Source organism: Ranitomeya variabilis, chromosome 3 (assembly GCF_051348905.1).
Source record: "Ranitomeya variabilis isolate aRanVar5 chromosome 3, aRanVar5.hap1, whole genome shotgun sequence".
NCBI classification, from domain to species: Eukaryota; Metazoa; Chordata; class Amphibia; order Anura; family Dendrobatidae; genus Ranitomeya; species Ranitomeya variabilis.
Genome location: NC_135234.1, coordinates 779,592,561 through 779,611,016, shown reverse-complemented (window position 1 = coordinate 779,611,016; position 18,456 = coordinate 779,592,561). Strand labels below are relative to the sequence as shown.

General features: G+C 43.9%; 1 protein-coding gene across 1 annotated transcript in view; it reads left to right on the top strand.

Annotated features, from left to right (window-relative positions):
- The window catches only part of LOC143817492 (olfactory receptor 52A1-like), a 165,878-nt gene extending 158,321 nt beyond the window's left edge, over positions 1–7,557 (top strand). Inside the window, exon 2 of the mRNA XM_077298955.1 lies at positions 6,555–7,557. Coding sequence (XP_077155070.1) covers positions 6,622–7,557 — 936 coding nt within the window. The 5' untranslated portion in view covers positions 6,555–6,621. The remainder of the gene's footprint in view (positions 1–6,554) is intronic.
- Positions 7,558–18,456: the final 10,899 nt, after the last annotated feature.

Sequence of the window (18,456 nt, the reverse complement as noted above, 5' to 3'; positions counted from 1 at the left end):
GCTCCGTTATCAGCTGTTCTGTGCCAGACGTGGAGTGGTAGAGTCAAGTCAACTCCCTCCTTGCCAGGACTGCCTTTTCATGCATGCACTGCGTGCAAACTACCAGGCTGCGATCTGGAGGAGAAGTCTGCAGAGCCAGCCATGGGTTGCAAACCCAACAGACTGCGGTTGGATGATAGATAACGACGGAAAGCTTGTTGTCAAGTGGATGCAAGGGGCACCAGCACCAGAAGCTATTATACAGCTACTGTCCTGCAAGTGTGTGCGGTCATGTGAACTTCCTCAGTGTACTTGCCTCAGCAATGGCCTGAAGTGCACAGACATGTGCAGATTACAGACATGCCAGAACAAGGGTACTGAAGACGAGCCAGTAGAACAACAGTCAGATTCAGAGTCCGATGTTGAAGATATTATGGAGTAACATATATATATATATATATATATATATATATATATATATATATATATATATATATATATGCACATGACATGTTCAGTGTGTATTTACATAACTTGGATTAAATTTTGTTACAAATACTACATCTAGTCACTCCGGGTGGTACCGATATCGTCATATTTGGTTCTTGGCTCATGCTAAAATTCCTGTGGAACACCTAAAGGGTTAACAGTTTTTAAAAATGAGTTTTGAACAGCTTGAGGGGTGTAGTTTGCAAAATGGGGTAATTTATGGGTGGTTTCTGTTATGTAAGCCCCTTAAAGTGACTTCAGAAGTGACTTGGTCCTTTGAAAAGTGGGTTTTGCTGTAAATGTGAAAAATTGCGCATAAAACTATAAGCCCTATTACGTCGTAAAACAATAAGGTTTCATTTTCAAAATGATGCCAATATGAAGTAAACATGTGGGGAGTGTAAATTAATAACTATTATGGGGGGTATCAGTATTTTTGTAAAAAGCAGAGAATTTCAAAGTTAAAAAATTGCCGATTTTTCCAAAATTTCCGAATATTTAGCATTTTTTTATATAGAAAGGTAAAATATATTGACTCCCATTTAGCACTGACGTGAAGTACAATATGTCACGAGAAAACAATCTCAGAATGGCTTGGATAGGTGAAAGCGTTCCAAAGTTATTAGCCCATGAAGTGGCACAGGTCAGATTGGCTTAGGCACTTGGGTACAAATAGGCCTAGGGCTGAAGGGGTTAATAAGCTACGTATATGTAAGGGCTATCATATCAAAAAATAAACTACAGACATGCATCTACCTAAAAATACCAAAGAGAATTAGTCACTCCGCTTGGTACCGATATCGTCAAATTTGGTTCTTGGCTCATGGACTATTTTACATTTGTCCAACCCACACTCCATTACACAGATAGATGACAGATGAGATGGATAGACAGAGCTACAGATAGACAGAGCTACAGATAGATAGATCTATGGATGCATACATCTATCTATTCATATAACTGGATAGATATATCTATTGATAGATATATGGATAGGGTGCGTATCCACTTGTTGTTCTAGGTTTTGAAGGGTTTACTGGAACAGTCCTAGGGGTTTGGGCTCATGAAGGGGTTATAGGACCTGTTTAGACTCCGTACATGTCCTGCTGAACTAGAAAGCTGAGGGTCAGGCTGTCTGGAGTTCATCTTGTTCGGTTCCCCACCGCACTTGTCTTACAGAGAGGACACTGGTGACATTTCGCCCTCAGTATCATGACTTGTGACCCGGCTCGTTAGAGGGTCGATATTGACTTTTAGGATTGCTCCTTCCAATAGGTGGCACTAGAGCTCCTGTTCTCTTCCTCTCTGAGGAGGACATTTGCATAGTTAATTTCCCAGAAGAGCATTACATGGCTGATAAGTCTCCTAATGCCGGATTGCGCTCTCCACAAGGAGAGACGTTCCCCTTTAAACTTATCTTAGAGACCTCCTGCTTTGCACTGATGAGGGGTAAACACCATAAAACTCATCTGCAAATGGAGTGTCTGTTTTATCCTATCTGGTCCCACTCGAAACCCCGTCCTGTCCCTGATCCCCTGATCTGAAAACAATCCACTTTTGTCTCTTTTCCTCCATGTACAGAGACAATGACCTCTATAACAATCTTCTCCAGGAGCAGATATTATAATAATCCTCAATGGTCTCCGCGTTCTTGTCCTCTGCTCCGTTTTTGTGTACTGAGCTCTGCAGAGAATCCTGTCGGGACGTCTCTCAGATCCTCGCCCGGTATAAAGTCTTGCTGTTAGACAGGACAACAGATCTGCACAGAGACCAGGTGAGTCTGTCACAGAAGAAGGCTGGAGTGAGGAACTCAGGTGCAGGGACCGGGTCACCATATGAGAGGTGAGGGTGGGTCGCCTTGTGGACCTCCGATAGCAGTTCCCCGATTATGGCCACAGATGTTTTTTTTCATGCAACTGTCCTGTAAACCCAGATATCATGTGTCAGGTTGCCGAGGGTTAATGTTGTGGGCCTCAGGGTACGAGCTGACTGTGGTATGGAGCCATGGTTCCTGGATTGTGAGGTCTTGTATGTTGTCCTCAGGTCCTTTCTCTAAACAGATGTAAATGTCGTGACTTTGTGACCACAGAAACATGAACCTTCTGCATCCTGACCTGTTAGCAGTGGGACTAGGAGACAGATGGGATGACTCTTCTGTTTCATCCATTAGTTGTGGTTTTACCGGCATCCTGGAGAACTTGAGGCCTGAATTGTTCTCTGCCCCATATAATAAGACCATTGCTATATATGTCACTTATCTGTGCTGCCCGTCTACACGTATCGGGGTGACTCTGAATACCCGGACATGATGAGCAGGAGACCTGAGCTGTCTACAGAACTGCTGTATCTGTAATAAACAGCACATAACCACACACTGGGTATATACTATACACTGGCAGCAGCGTGGATGGTGGAGAGTGAACCTTCTGTATCATGATCGCATCCTGAAGTGACTGCTCCATAGCTCCAGTAAAGAAGCCCTATCACCTCGATAGACTGAACCCTCATTCCTCCTGCAATAGGAGGCGCTCCTATTATTTCAGCTTTTGTGTATGTTTTGTGGGGGTCACTTTGTTACTTTGAAAATATTGGCAATGCTCGGACCAAGACGCCTCTTCTCTTAACAAGGAAAGGTGGCATCAACTGGGCCGTGCAAGGAGGAGACAGGCTGGATCCAGATCGGACAATGTGGTCCCTTTATCAGGTGTGTACAGACAGGAGATCACCCTTGACCAGTCAGTCACACATGGTGGACCTCAGTGGCTCTGTGTCCTGCAGCTGTCCTCTGCTTCTACGGTTCGGACATTTCTGGGAGCCCATCAATGTCAGAGCTGTGGAAGCCGCGGACTGTATTGAGCATTGTGTGTCTGTAGATCGGAGCAGCAGAGGTCCAGGGTAGTTCTTATGCTTTGTCAAGGCTTGTGCATGGTTAGCACAACCACCTGAGATGAGCACCACTCACATCGATCCAACTCATATCAGTGGTCGATGTACACATGGGACGCTTTCAAGAATGAACTGTTCAAACAGATTTCGGCAGAGATGTCCAACCATGTGTATGGGGGTCTTCAGAGTCTCCCCCAACAGACGATATTAGGGAACAGAAGGATCTGGCCTGTTGAATTTCAATGGCCTATGTTTTTGTTCTTCGGTAGATAGGAGGCTCACAGAGGAGACCGGCAGTAGCTCTTTCATGGAAAACACAGCAGCATTCTACCAAGCAGAACATCTCTGTGCATGGGAAATCGGGAGAGGTAGCTGTTAACAGAATACACATTCAGTCGGCGACTATCTGGTGTGCATTGTCAGCTTTACCCATCACTGACGTTCTTCAGACCTTCCATCAGTTCTGTTCTCCTTCACACTTTCTCCATCTCCAGAGCGTCTGGTTCTTCTACTTCTTTATACAAGAAACTGGACACCTTGTCCTCAGTAGTGGTGGGAAATTGGCTGTAAAACTCCCACTAATCTCACATTTATAACCTTTCAAACCGATATACACTAGACATCATATTAATGGATAACTGAAAGCTGAAGCCCCAACATTGCTGGGTATGGAGCACTTAGGTGCCTCTATGAAGAGACGGTGACTGATACTTTTATGGGGGACCATCGTCTCTGACATTCTCACTCTTCTAGATTCTTCTTTTCAAGTTATGGGATTGAAGAATAAAAATTATGATTTTGTTTAAAAGATGTGCAAGGTTTTCTGTCTTCTTGTCTGTGTAGTCTTCATTTACCGGGGATTTCCTCCTATTAATCAATGGATGAAGCGTGAGCTCAATATATAAGGTGAGAAATCTAAACATTGTTTCACTCCTGCTTCCTAAGTGGTTGGAAATTTATCAGAAAAAATAGGTGATTGCCACCAAGTAACTTCAATACGAAGAAACTGAGCATTTCACCACGAAAACTCCACAACTCTCGCACATTTACAGCCAACATTGCAGCTGAGTGATTAGAGGGATCATTCCCATCATCTGTCAAGTTGCAGATAAATTGGTGAACTGTTATTTTCTCCATTGATGGAGATTCTTGGACCATCTATGAGGTGGTACTTGATACAAAAATGATTTTGAATTTGACCTTTCACATATTTAGTTTCAAGATTGTGGAACTTGCTCTTTACCTTAATGCAAAAACGCTCCATCCACAGATAGTATTACCTGAAAAGGCTCCAGACATGCTGTGAATTGTTAGATTGGAGCTGGCAGTGTAATTATTTGTTCATGTCATGGTCTACAGTGGGGCAAAAAAGTATTTAGTCAGTCAGCAATAGTGCAAGTTCCACCACTTAAAAAGATGAGAGGCGTCTGTAATTTACATCATAGGTAGACCTCAACTATGGGAGACAAACTGAGAAAAAAAAATCCAGAAAATCACATTGTCTGTTTTTTTATCATTTTATTTGCATATTCTGGTGGAAAATAAGTATTTGGTCAGAAACAAAATTTCATCTCAATACTTTGTAATACATCCTTTGTTGGCAATGACAGAGGTCAAACGTTTTCTGTAAGTCTTCACAAGGTTGCCACACACTGTTGTTGGTATGTTGGCCCATTCCTCCATGCAGATCTCCTCTAGAGCAGTGATGTTTTTGGCTTTTCGCTTGGCAACACGGACTTTCAACTCCCTCCAAAGGTTTTCTATAGGGTTGAGATCTGGAGACTGGCTAGGCCACTCCAGGACCTTGAAATGCTTATTACGAAGCCACTCCTTCGTTGCCCTGACGGTGTGCTTTGGATCATTGTCATGTTGAAAGACCCAGCCACGTTTCATCTTCAATGCCCTTGCTGATGGAAGGAGGTTTGCACTCAAAATCTCACGATACATGGACCCATTCATTCTTTCATGTACCCGGATCAGTCGTCCTGGCCCCTTTGCAGAGAAACAGCCCCAAAGCATGATGTTTCCACCACCATGCTTTACAGTAGGTATGGTGTTTGATGGATGCAACTCAGTATTCTTTTTCCTCCAAACACGACAAGTTGTGTTTCTACCAAACAGTTCCAGTTTGGTTTCATCAGACCATAGGACATTCTCCCAAAACTCCTCTGGATCATCCAAATGCTCTCTAGCAAACTTCAGACGGGCCCGGACATGTACTGGCTTAAGCAGTGGGACACGTCTGGCACTGCAGGATCTGAGTCCATGGTGGCGTAGTGTGTTACTTATGGTAGGCCTTGTTACATTGGTCCCAGCTCTCTGCAGTTCATTCACTAGGTCCCCCCGTGTGGTTCTGGGATTTTTGCTCACCGTTCTTGTGATCATTCTGACCCCACGGGGTGGGATTATGCGTGGAGCCCCAGATCGAGGGAGATTATCAGTGGTCTTGAATGTCTTCCATTTTCTAATTATTGCTCCCACTGTTGATTTCTTCACTCCAAGCTGGTGGCTATTGCAGATTCAGTCTTCCCAGCCTGGTGCAGGGCTACAATTTTGTTTCTGGTGTCCTTTGACAGCTCTTTGGTCTTCACCATAGTGGAGTTTGGAGTCAGACTGTTTGAGGGTGTGCACAGGTGTCTTTTTATACTGATAACAAGTTTAAACAGGTGCCATTACTACAGGTAATGAGTGGAGGAAAGAGGAGACTCTTAAAGAAGAAGTTACAGGTCTGTGAGAGCCAGAAATCTTGTTTGTTTGTTTCTGACCAAATACTTATTTTCCACCAGAATATGCAAATAAAATGATAAAAAAACAGACAATGTGATTTTCTGGATTTTTTTTTCTCAGTTTGTCGCCCATAGTTGAGGTCTACCTATGATGTAAATTACAGACGCCTCTCATCTTTTTAAGTGGTGGAACTTGCACTATTGCTGACTGACTAAATACTTTTTTGCCCCACTGTATGTGTGCACCGTTATAGTCACAGGCAGAATACAACATACTTTGTGCAGCTAAAGAATCCATATCATATGGGAGCAGGTCTAGTACATTGAGTCTGACGAAAGTCCATTGATTTCACATTTCACAAGATTTCCAGATGGTTGCAAGGTTTGCGTTAGAACCTATGTTCTAGAGATATAACAGTGATTACAGCACAGGTAATTATTTCTACTTATCCATCTGATTTCTCTCATTTCTAGGGCCACCCGTGACTAATGAAGAACCACAGAGCAGAAAGTGATGTGTTGAGCTCGCGTCCTGCAGGAGATGACGATATTGAATTCTACCTTCTATCCCACCGACTTCCTACTGGTTGGTATTCCAGGATTAGAACACAAGCATTTCTGGATCTCGATCCCTTTCTGTATCATCTATATATTGGCTTTGCTCGGAAACCTTCTGATAATGGCTATCATCCGCATGTCTCCGAAACTGCACCAACCGATGTTTATATTCCTCTCCATGTTGGCATTTAATGACAGTCTCCTTTGCACCAGCATTGCTCCCAAAATCTTGTCCATATTCTGGTTCAATGACAGAGTCATCAGCTTTAATGGATGTCTTCTCCAGATGTTCTTCACCCACGCCTTCTCTAGCATTCAGTCTGGGCTCGTGGTGTCCATGGCTTTTGACCGTTACGTTGCCATATATAAGCCTCTCAGGTACCACGCCATAATAACCAGCAGTGTGATATTCTGGCTGGTCTTCGCACTTCTGGTCAGGGCGGTTGTTATGGTTGGTCCTTGTCCTATTCTGATAAAGAAGTTTCCTGCGTTCAAGACCAACGTAATTGCACATTCATATTGTGAGCACATGGCAGTGGTGAAGCTCGCCGCCACCGACATCCGGGTGAATAGTATATTTGGCCTGATATCGGCCTTCATTATCATTGGTGGTGATTTGCTCTTTATTTTCTTGTCATATGTCATGATTTTCAATGCTGTTTTTCTTCTTCCATCTAAAGACGCTCGTCTGAAGGCTTTTCACACCTGTACTCCTCACGTCTGTGTGTTTCTGAGCTTCTACAGCATGGCCATATTCTCATTCTTATCACATCGATTTGGCAAGAAGATTCCTCCTTACATCCACATTATCTTCTCTGACATCTACCTGTTGGTTCCACCCTTACTCAACCCGCTTGTCTATGGGTTGAAAGCAAGCCTGATCCGTGAGGAAATGTGGAAACTCCTAATAAAACATTAAAATGATAGCATAGGGAATTATAAAAAGTATTATCAGAATATGGACTTCTGATGTGAATAAGGAGCCATTATGAGGAGCAAATGCATAAAAAATGTGCAGGCAGGAGTACTTGTCATTATTATTATTTATTTCTCTAGCACCATTGATTCCATGGTGCTGTACATGAGAATAGGTTACATACAAATAACAGATATCACTTACAGTAAGCAAACTACCAATGACAGACTGATACAGAGGGGCGAGGACCCTGCCCTTGGGGGCTTACATTCTACAGGATGGTGGGGATGGAAAAAATAGGTTGAGGGTTGTAGGAGCTCTGGTTTTGGTGAGGAGGTAGCTTCAGTAGTTGGGAGGAGGCAGCGGGGTCAGTGCAGGCTGTAGGCTTTCCTGAAGAGATGGGTTTTCAGGTTCCGTCTGAAGGATCTGAATGTGGTTGATAGTCGGCCGTATTGGGGCAAAGAATTCCAGAGGATGGGGGATATTCGAGAGAAGTCTTGGAGGCGGTTGGGTGAGGAGCGAATAAGTGTGGAGGAGAGAAGTAGGTCTTGGGAGGACCTGAAAGTACGTGAGGGAAGATATCGGGAGATTAGTTCAGAGATATATGTATTTTTACCTTATAAAACCTACAAGAGAAAAAATGAATAAAAACCCTGCTGTAACTACGTAAAAAGCAAAAAGTGTATCTAAATAACAGCGTTCTTAGTAATACTGTTTTTGATAAAAAATAACATAAAAGCCATCCCACCACGACGAGGTAACACTGATCGGGACGGTCCTACACTGTCTAATATTAAAAACCTTACCATGTGTCAATGTTCACCTTAGTGTGAATAAGGGCAGACAAAAGGACTGGGCCTAACCAGTGGAACACCAGTCTGGGGGAGCCTTGTAATTTTACCTTGCAGAGTTAAGCATCATCTGAAAACCCGCAAGGGCCGGCTCCTCTCCCCTCTGTACCTGTCTGTCACTATTAGTTTGTTCATTGCAATTTATATCTGTATTTTGTATGTAACCTCTCCTCATGTACAGCACCATGAAATAAAATTAATAATAAATAATAGTAGTCATCTGCACATATTGAGCGTCTACTCTATATGTCCCTACAAGGTAATTAATAAATATGTTAAAGAAGACGGCCCAAAACTGACCCTTTGGTACCCCACTGTTAACTGTGACCCAACCCGAGTCTCTTTCATTGATAACTACGCTTTTTTTCTTATCACAGTTGTTCACCTAGTTGCACATATTTTCTTCTAGTCCCTTTACTCTAATTTTATATGCCAACCTATTATGTGGCCCCGTATAGCACGCCTTGAAAAGTCCATATAGTCAACATCCACTGCATTTCCCATGTCCAATCTGTAACTTATCTCCTCATAGAAGCTGATCAGATGAGTCTGATAGGACTGATCCCTCACATGTTGATGGTGGTTTAATGCTGTTGTTTTTGACTACATGAAAGACCTCCCACCAAACTATGTGCAGAAGTCGAGGACTGGGACTATCCCAAATGTGGGTGCATTATCTTCTCCTGGGGTCTTGCCCATAACCAAAGAACTGGGATAAGAACCAGATGAGAGGGCATCAGCAGTCTTCCTGACACCAGTGGATGGTGGGCCACAGGCGACTGTGTCGGGGCAGACTGAGACCTAAACCAAATTTTTGGGTGATCTGTTGAGAAAGGTGATTTCTATGGGTTGCAAAGATCACATCCTAGTGGACACTAATGGGATGGTGAATCCACCCATGAATATGAGTGAGCAATTGTCCTAGTAACCAGTGTGATTCTGACATTTGTCCACAAGTGCTTCTGTAGACGTTGAAGAAACCTGGACTGTGCCAGCTCATGGGAATGAGGTAATTACCTTTATGTTAAAGATTTCATTCTTTCTGGCTGAGAATGTCATGAAACCTTGGTTTGCCAACTGCTCGTTCTTTCTATTATTTTGTTTATTACAACATACAACATATAATAAATCATTGATAAATAGGTGATATTATAGCTCCCCTCCTACCCATCCCTGCATAATGGCTTCTGCAAATAACACAACTTTCTCGCAATAATCTCCTGTGGCAGTCAATGGACTCCAGGTTTCCACAAATCAAAACTCAGAACTGCTGTTTACAAAGCAAAGTAGAAGCTCGGGCAAGATGGCCGCCCCTTAATGATGCATAAGAGAAAAATCTAAAATGAAGGAATGAAGACCTGCTGACGTGAAGACTAACTCTACTAAAGTCTGACTGTGAGGAATGGCACACAGAAATCTGAGTGCTGGCACCTGAGTGTGAAGAACATTGCACCAGTCTAGATGGCTGGTGACCGGTATCTGAGTATGAGGACTGTGACTGACAGAGACTGACGAAGTCTCAAGAGAGCACAAGTTGCTGTTACAAGAAGTGACCAGGAAAGGGGTTGTGACAAGTCCCGTAAGTGTGGTCTGTATGAAAAGTGACACAGACTGTACCAGATGGAGGAGCTGCTGAAGAGATTGCCAGCAAATGGTCGTAGATGTTTGTAAATTGTTCCAATAGTCACTAAAGTGGCACTGTGTATCAGCCCAACATTTTTCTATATTTCGGATACTGTGAAACTCATTACCCCATGTAAGAACTAGTAGCCATCAAGCTCAAGGTCTCACTGTGAGGAGAGTTGTTGAATTATCATTAGGGAGTGTCTGCAAGTTTCAGCCATCAATTCCCATCTCATATTTACACCTTCATCCATAATTTTATATCTCTATTCCTACCAAAATCCTCTAGTCATAAATATATAAAAAAGGTCCAAAAACTGTTACAATGAGCTGTACATAAACTACAAGAACAAGAACACAAATTCCCCAAGAGGTGAACTGCTTCACGAATGTAGAACTTTGTAACCTTGAGGATTGTCGGTGGCTGGATTACTCAATCATCTACATTCTCATTAGTAATTATCCTATTCTATTGACTGCCTGTAAAGCGTGGACCCAGAACATACTTATCCGTCTGTTTGTCAAAGACATTACTGGTGTTAATGGCTTCCAACATGGCAAGTCACAGACTATTTTTAGATTTTGGTTGTCGGATGGACTCATTCGACTGTGGAGCTTCGTAGACGTATCTAAGAAACATAGTTATACTTTCAATTAACTGAAAAATATTGTTGTGGGTTCGCATCCATTTTATTACGAGCCCACGTGTATATAGAGATGTCTTGAAACAGATAATGTAAAAGAAACAAAGCGATCCCTTCTTACTCTGGACATCATCTTATCAATGTCAGCCGAAACAAATCCAATAGATAGATTATATTAGCGCAAAAAGTCCAAAATTCCTAATCTAAATCTAGTATTGCTCACTGCACACATTGGAATGAAAATGAGAAGTCAGAAAATACTTTACTAATATTATAATCAGCAGCTGAATCCTCCTGAGATCCCGAGAAGTACAAGCTACAGAGCCAACATCACTAAGACGGCACCTTACTGCAGACACTACTGATCACACATGTCCAATCTGCCCCATTATGCCGATTTCTTACACGGCATGAGATCCTGTTGTGACATTAGACTTTGCCTATCTTTCAAAATGCAGGGATATAAAATAATGTACAATAAGCTAAAATCGCTGTCACAAGACAAAGTGAAAACCGATGCCACTGGTTACATAGTTACATAGCTTGAAAAAAGACCTCAGTCCATCAAGATCAATCCTTCTCCACCAATTGTTCATTTTATCACTATATTATCTATAACTCACAATTAGGGTTGAGCGAAACGGGTCGATCATTTTCAAAAGTCGCCGACTTTTGGCTAAGTCGGCGTCTCATGAAACCCGATCCGACCCCTGTGCTTGTCGGCCATGCGGTACGCGACTTTCGCGCCAAAGTCGCGTTTCAATGACGCGAAAAGCGCCATTTCTCAGCCAATGAAGGTGAACGCAGAGTGTGGGCAGCGTGATGACATAGGTCCTGGTCCCCACCATCTTAGAGAAGGGCATTGCAGTGATTGGCTTGCTGTCTGCGGCGTCACAGGGGCTATAAAGGGGCGTTCCCGCCGACCGCCATCTTACTGCTGCTGATCTGAGCTTAGGGACAGGTTGCTGCCGCTTCGTCAGAAGCAGGGAGAGCGTTAGGCAGGGTCCACTAACCACCAAACCGCTTGTGCTGCAGCGATTTCCACTGTCCAACACCACCTTCGGTGTGCAGGGACTGTGGAAGCTATTTTTTTTTTTTTTTCCCCTCAGCGCTGTAGCTCATTGGGCTGCCCTAGAAGGCTCCGTGATAGCTGTATTGCTGTGTGTACGCCACTGTGGAAACCAACTGCTTTTTTCAAAGCACATATCCTCTTGTTCCTTCCTTTCTGCACAGCTATCTTTTTTGTTTGTCCACACTTTTTATTTAATTTGTGCATCAGTCCACTCCTATTGCTGCCTGCCATACCTGGCTTACATTACTGCAGGGAGATAGTAATTGTAGGACAGTCCCTGTTTTTTTTTTGTTTTTTTTGTGGGAGATTAAGATTGGCATTTCTGCTACAGTGCCATCCCTGTGTGTGCCATCTCTCACTGAGTGGGCCATAGAAAGCCTATTTATTTTTTCCGTGATTTGTGTTCTAAATTCTACCTCAACACAAAAACACTACATCAATCAGTGGGAGAAAAATATTGGCCTCAGTCAGGGCTTGTGTGCCACTGCTGTGTGTGCTATCTCTCATTCAGTGGGCTATAGAAAGCCTATTTATTTTTTTATTTTTTTTAATATTATTTGGTTTCTAAAGTCTCCCTGAAAAAAAAAAAATACCTAAAAAAACAGTGGGAGAGTAATATTGCCCTTTCAGCTTGTGTGCCAGTCTTGACTCCTGGGTGTGCCACCTCTCTCCCTCTCATTCAGTGGGCCATAGAAAGCCTATTTATTTTTTTAAAAAAATATTATTGGGTTTCTAAAGTCTCCCTTAAAAAACAAAAAATACATAAAAAAACAGTGGGAGAGTAATATTGCCCTTTCAGCTTGTGTGCCAGGCTTGACTCCTGGGTGTGCCACCTCTCTCCCTCTCATTCAGTGGGCCATAGAAAGCCTATTTTTTTTTTTTTTAAATATTATTGGGTTTCTAAAGTCTCCCTTAAAAAAACAAAAAATACATAAAAAAACAGTGGGAGAGTAATATTGCCCTTTCAGCTTGTGTGCCAGTCTTGACTCCTGGGTGTGCCACCTCTCTCCCTCTCATTCAGTGGGCCATAGAAAGCCTATTTATTTTTTTTTAAAAATATTATTGGGTTTCTAAAGTCTCCCTTAAAAAACAAAAAATACATAAAAAAACAGTGGGAGAGTAATATTGCCCTTTCAGCTTGTGTGCCAGGCTTGACTCCTGGGTGTGCCACCTCTCTCCCTCTCATTCAGTGGGCCATAGAAAGCCTATTTATTTTTTTTTTTAAATATTATTGGGTTTCTAAAGTCTCCCTTAAAAAACAAAAAAAACATAAAAAAACAGTGGGAGAGTAATATTGCCCTTTCAGCTTGTGTGCCAGTCTTGACTCCTGGGTGTGCCACCTCTCTCCCTCTCATTCAGTGGGCCATAGAAAGCCTATTTATTTTTTTTTTAAAATATTATTGGGTTTCTAAAGTCTCCCTTAAAAAACAAAAAATACATAAAAAAACAGTGGGAGAGTAATATTGCCCTTTCAGCTTGTGTGCCAGTCTTGACTCCTGGGTGTGCCACCTCTCTCCCTCTCATTCAGTGGGCCATAGAAAGCCTATTTATTTTTTTTTTTAAATATTATTGGGTTTCTAAAGTCTCCCTTAAAAAACAAAAAATACATAAAAAAACAGTGGGAGAGTAATATTGCCCTTTCAGCTTGTGTGCCAGGCTTGACTCCTGGGTGTGCCACCTCTCTCCCTCTCATTCAGTGGGCCATAGAAAGCCTATTTATTTATTTTTTTAAATATTATTGGGTTTCTAAAGTCTCCCTGAAAAAAAAAAATACATAAAAAAACAGTGGGAGAGTAATATTGCCCTTTCAGCTTGTGTGCCAGTCTTGACTCCTGGGTGTGCCACCTCTCTCCCTCTCATTCAGTGGGCCATAGAAAGCCTATTTATTTTTTTTTTTAAATATTATTGGGTTTCTAAAGTCTCCCTTAAAAAACAGAAAATACATAAAAAAACAGTGGGAGAGTAATATTGCCCTTTCAGCTTGTGTGCCAGTCTTGACTCCTGGGTGTGCCACCTCTCTCTCATTCAGTGGGCCATAGAAAGCATTTTTTTTTTTCCTTGATTTGTGTTCTAAAATCTACCTCAACACAAAAACACTACATCAATCAGTGGGAGAAAAATATTGGCCTCAGTCAGGGCTTGTGTGCCACTGCTGTGTGTGCTATCTCTCATTCAGTGGGCTATAGAAAGCCTATTTATTTATTTATTTTTTTTCTTATTATTTGGTTTCTAAAGTCTCCCTGAAAAAAAAAAAAAAAACATAAAAAAACAGTGGGAGAGTAATATTGCCCTTTCAGCTTGTGTGCCAGTCTTGACTCCTGGGTGTGCCACCTCTCTCTCTCATTCAGTGGGCTATAGAAAGCCTATTTTTTTTTTTTTTTTTTTTTTATATTATTTGGTTTCTAAAGTCTCCCTGAAATAAAAAAAAAAATTAAAAAAACAGTGGGAGAGTAATATTGCCCTTTCAGCTTGTGCGCCAGTCTTGACTCCTGGGTGTGCCACCTCTCTCTCTCTAATTGTGGGCCATAGAAAGCCTTTTTTTTTTTTTTTTTTTTTTAATATTATTTGGTTTCTAAAGTCTCCCTGAGAAAAAAAATAAAATAAATTAGGTGGGAGATTAATATTGACATTAGTGCTTGAGTGACAGTCCTGCGTGTGTGTCATCTCTGTGATTTTGTGCCACAGAAAACAGAGTGTGTAACATTGTGCCTGATTTTCCTTGTGGTCTCACCAACCTGTTAAGGGATATTGAAATCATACTGAAGTTATAGCTCACCGTGTAAGTTGTTTGACAGCAACAAATAAAGTTACTTTGGTTAAGATTTTAAAACAATGAGGAAGTCTGGTGCAAGAGGTCGTCGTGGGCGTTCATTGTCAGCTGGTAATGATGGTAGTGGTAGTGGAGCATCAGGTGGTCGTGGGGATAAAAATATTCCACCTAAGTCTGGAGCTGTGGAGCCAGTTTCGTCGTCAGGCTACACAAGGCCTCGAACGCTCTCTTTTCTGGGAGTAGGAAAACCGCTTTTAAAGGCGGAGCAGCAACAGCAAGTTTTGGCTTACATTGCAGACTCAGCCTCTAGCTCTTTTGCCTCCTCTTCCGAAACTGGTAAATGTAAAAGCAGCGCGTCGCTTGTGGATGTTCACGGTCAGGGACAAGTCGCTTCCTTGTCCTCCTCAGCAAAAACTACAACAAGAGAGAAGGATGCAGCAGGCGACACAACGGGTCACTCCATGGAGCTCTTTACACATACCGTCCCTGGCTTAGAAAGTGAAACATTTAACAGGCCATGCCCATTACAAGTATATTCTGACATGGAGTGCACTGATGCACAGCCACAGCCAGAGTACTATGCTGCTCCTTTGACTCAGACCACCACATTGCCCTCTCAGGGTACAGATCCACAATCAGACCCTGATGAGACTATGTTGCCCCGCCACGAACGCTATACCACCGACCGACACAGTGACACAGACGAAGTTGCACACGAGCTCGAAGAGGAGGTAATAGATGACCCAGTTATTGACCCCGATTGGCAGCCATTGGGGGAACAGGGTGCAGGCGGCAGTAGTTCAGAAGCGGAGGTGGAGGAGGGGCCGCAGCAGGCATCAACATCGCAACAGGTTCCATCTGCCGGGCCCGTATCTGGCCCAAAACGCGTGTCAAAGCCAAAACCTGTTGGAGGACAGCGTGGCCATCCGGTTAAAGCTCAGTCTGCAATCCCTGAAAAGGGATCCGAGTCTAGGAAGAGTGCAGTCTGGCATTTTTTTAAACAACATCCAACTGATCAGCGCAAAGTCATCTGTCAAAAATGTTCAACTAGCTTAAGCAGAGGTCAGAATCTGAAAAGTCTAAATACTAGTTGCATGCATAGACACTTAACCACCATGCATTTTCAAGCCTGGACTAACTACCAAACGTCCCTCAAGGTTGTAGCACCCTCGGCCAATGAAGCTAGTCAGCAACGCAACATCCCTTCCGTCACTGTAAGGCCACCATTTTCCGCACCACCGGCAGTATCTGTGCAGGTTTCTTTGCCAGCCAAAAGCAGTCAGGGTCAGGGAATCACCAGTTTTGTAGGAGGAAATATTGCATCTAGGGCACCGGCGGAAACAATACCGTCTCCAACCGTCTCTCAGTCTGCCATGTACACCGGCACACCCGAAAGTTCCACGATCTCCAGCTCTCCAGTCCAGCTCACCCTACATGAGACTCTGGTTAGAAAAAGGAAGTACTTATCCTCGCATCCGCGTACACAGTGTTTTAACGCCCACATAGCTAGACTAATCTCGTTAGAGATGATGCCCTACCGGTTAGTTGAAAGCGAAGCTTTCAAAGCCCTGATGGAGTACGCTGAACCACGATACGAGCTACCCAGTCGACACTTTTTTTCCAGAAAAGCCATCCCAGCCCTGCACCAGCATGTTAAACAGCGCATCGTCCATGCACTCAGGCAATCTGTGAGTACAAAGGTGCACCTGACTACAGATGCATGGACCAGTAGGCATGGCCAGGGACGTTATGTGTCCATCACGGCACACTGGGTGAATGTGGTGGATGCAGGGTCCACAGGCGACATCAATTTAGGGACAGTTGTGCCTAGCCCACGGTCTAGGAAACAGTTGGCTGTAGGCGTTCGCACCCCCTCCTCCTCCTCCTCCTCGTCCTCCTGCAGAAGCTACAGCTCTTCCACAGAACGCAGTCTGCCAACCACTCCATCGGCAGATGACACTGTTGCACACCAGTTGTCCCATTATGGGCCAGCTACTGCCAAGCGTCAGCAGGCTGTATTGGCTATGAAGTGCTTGGGCGACAACAGACACACCGCGGAAGTTCTGTCCGAGTTCTTGCAACAAGAAACACAGTCGTGGCTGGGCACAGTAGATCTTGAGGCAGGCAAGGTAGTGAGTGATAACGGAAGGAATTTCATGGCTGCCATCTCCCTTTCCCAACTGAAACACATTCCTTGCCTGGCTCACACCTTAAACCTGGTGGTGCAGTGCTTATTGAAAACTTATCCTGGGTTCTCCGACCTGCTCCTCAAAGTGCGTGCACTTTGCTCACATATCCGACGTTCGCCTGTACACGCCAGCCGTATGCAGACCTATCAGCGGTCTTTGAACCTTCCCCAGCATCGCCTAATCATAGACGTTGCAACAAGGTGGAACTCAACACTGCACATGCTTCAGAGACTGTGCGAACAGAGGCGTGCTGTTATTTATTTGTGGGAGGATACACGGGCAGGCAGTAGGATGGCAGACATGGAGTTGTCAGGTGTGCAGTGGTCTAAGATACAAGACATGTGTCAAGTCCTTCAGTGTTTTGAGGAATGCACACGGCTGGTTAGTGCAGACAACGCCGTAATAAGCATGAGCATCCCCCTAATGCGTCTGCTGATGCAAAGTTTGACGCACATAAAGGAGCAGGCGTCTGCACCAGAGGAAGAGGAAAGCCTTGATGACAGTCAGCCATTGTCTGGTCAGGGCAGTGTACAGGACGAGGTAGCGGGCGAAGAGGAGGTGGAGGACGAGGAGGATGATGGGGATGAGTATATTTTTAATGCCGAACCTTTCCCGGGGGCACAGGAAATTGGTTGCGTGTCACGGCCGGGTTCTGGTTTTTTGAGGGACACAAGTGACGTAGATTTGCCTGCAACTGCCCCTCAACCAATCACAACCGGAGATTTTACAACTGGAACTTTGGCCCACATGGCGGATTATGCCTTACGTATCCTAAAAAGGGACACACGCATTACGAAAATGATGAACGATGACGATTACTGGTTGGCCTGCCTCCTTGATCCACGCTATAAAGGCAAATTGCAAAATATTATGCCACATGAGAACTTGGAACTAATATTAGCAACCAAACAATCAACTCTTGTTGACCGTTTGCTTCAGGCATTCCCAGCACACAGCGCACGTGATCGTTCTCACACGAGCTCCAGGGGGCAGCAGACTAGGAGTGTTAGGGGTGCACACATCAGAAGTGGCGTTGGACAGAGGGGTTTTCTGACCAGGTTGTGGAGTGATTTTGCTATGACCGCAGACAGGACAGGTACTGCTGCATCAATTGAAAGTGACAGGAGACAACATTTGTCCAGTATGGTTACTAACTATTTTTCATCCCTTATCGATGTTCTCCCTCAACCGTCATTCCCATTTGATTACTGGGCCTCCAAATTAGACACCTGGCCAGAATTGGCAGAATATGCATTGCAGGAGCTTGCTTGCCCGGCAGCAAGTGTCCTATCAGAAAGAGTATTCAGTGCTGCAGGTTCAATATTAACCGAAAAAAGGACTCGTCTGGCTACCCAAAATGTTGACGATCTAACATTCATTAAAATGAACCACAACTGGATTTCGAAATCTTTTGCCCCACCTTGCCCGGCCGACACCTAGCTTTCCTATGAAAGGCTCTTGCCTGTGAATTACTTTTCTAATGTCTAATTTGCTGCAGCTGATTGTACAGCATACGACATGTTTACACCTCCCTAAATGGCCAAACTCCCCACACGGGGCCGTGGTATCGCGACTTGGCGCAAGCACCCGTGAGACTGCTGTTTGTCTGAAGAGGTGGGTGTGCTCGCTTTTGGTTGACGGCATTGCTACTGGGTCCCTCATAGTACAATGTAGTGTCTCTGGCGGTGGTGGTGCACACCCAACGTCAGACACACCGTTGTAACATGAGGGGCCCTGGGGTGGTCCCGCCGGC